This window comes from Merops nubicus, unplaced genomic scaffold, assembly GCF_000691845.1.
Source record: "Merops nubicus isolate BGI_N331 unplaced genomic scaffold, ASM69184v1 scaffold20038, whole genome shotgun sequence".
Lineage (NCBI taxonomy): Eukaryota > Metazoa > Chordata > Aves > Coraciiformes > Meropidae > Merops > Merops nubicus.
The window spans coordinates 7,521-8,606 of NW_008626588.1; the positions used below are offsets into that span (position 1 = coordinate 7,521).

General features: G+C 55.6%; 1 protein-coding gene across 1 annotated transcript; it reads left to right on the top strand.

Annotated features, from left to right (window-relative positions):
* Positions 1–214: 214 nt before the first annotated feature.
* On the top strand, positions 215–1,081 carry LOC103778481 (olfactory receptor 1009-like; the record flags this gene model as incomplete). The annotated part of the gene is made up of 1 exon (XM_008946070.1): positions 215–1,081. A coding segment is annotated over exon 1 (867 nt), but the record flags the coding sequence as incomplete, so codon positions are not given.
* Between the last annotated feature and the right edge of the window lie 5 nt (positions 1,082–1,086).

Consider the following 1,086-nt stretch of genomic DNA (forward strand, 5'->3'; position numbering starts at 1 on the left):
CTACCTTCTCAGGCTCTCCTGTGCTCGGCGGACACGAAGCCCTGGATGGCAGAGCAGAACCTCACCCTGACTCTGACTCCCTCAAAATGAGTCCTCTGAGTGCCCTGGCTGTAGATTCTCCAGTTCTTCCATTTCAATTCCAAGAACTAAAGACGTGGTTGACCCTGTCCTACCTTCTCAGGCTCTCCTGTGCTCGGCGGACACGAAGCCCTGGATGGCAGAGCAGAACCTCACCTCGGTGGCAGAGTTTGTTCTCCAGGGCCTGAGTGAGGTGGTGGAGATGGAGGCAGCCCTCTTCGTGCTGTTCCTCCTCATCTACACCATCACCCTCTTGGGCAACGTGGGGATAATCCTGCTCATCCGAGGGGACCCCCGGCTCCACACGTCCATGTACTTCTTCCTCGGCAGCCTCTCCGTGGTGGACATCTGCTTCTCCTCTGTGGTTGCCCCCAGGACTTTGGTGAATTTCTTATCAGAGAAGAAGACCATTTCCTTCGCTGGCTGCATGGGCCAAGCCTTCTTCTACATCATCTTTGTGACAACTGAATGTTTCCTGCTGGCCGCCATGGCCTACGACCGGTACGTGGCCATCTGCAACCCCCTCCTCTATCCTTCTGTGATGACCAGGAGGTTCTGCCTGCAGCTGGTGGTGGGGTCCTACCTCGGGGGGGTCCTCAACTCCATTATACAGATGACCTTCATCATCAGGCTGCCCTTCTGCAGCTCCAACGTCATCAACCACTTCTTCTGTGACGTTCCCCCCCTCTTGGCTCTGTCCTGTGCCACCACCTACGTCAACGAGATGATCCTCTTCTCTTTGGCTGGCATCATCGAGTTCAGCACCATCTCCACCATTCTGCTCTCCTACGTCTTCATCTCCTTTGCCATCCTGAGGATCCGTTCAGCTGAGGGCAGGCAAAAAGCCTTCTCCACCTGTGCAGCCCACCTGGCCGTGGTGACCATGTTGTACGGGACAACGCTCTTCATGTACTTACGCTCCAGCTCTAGTCACTCCCTCAACACTGACAAAGTGATCTCTGTCTTCTACACGGGGGTCATCCCCATGCTGAACCCCCTCATCTACAG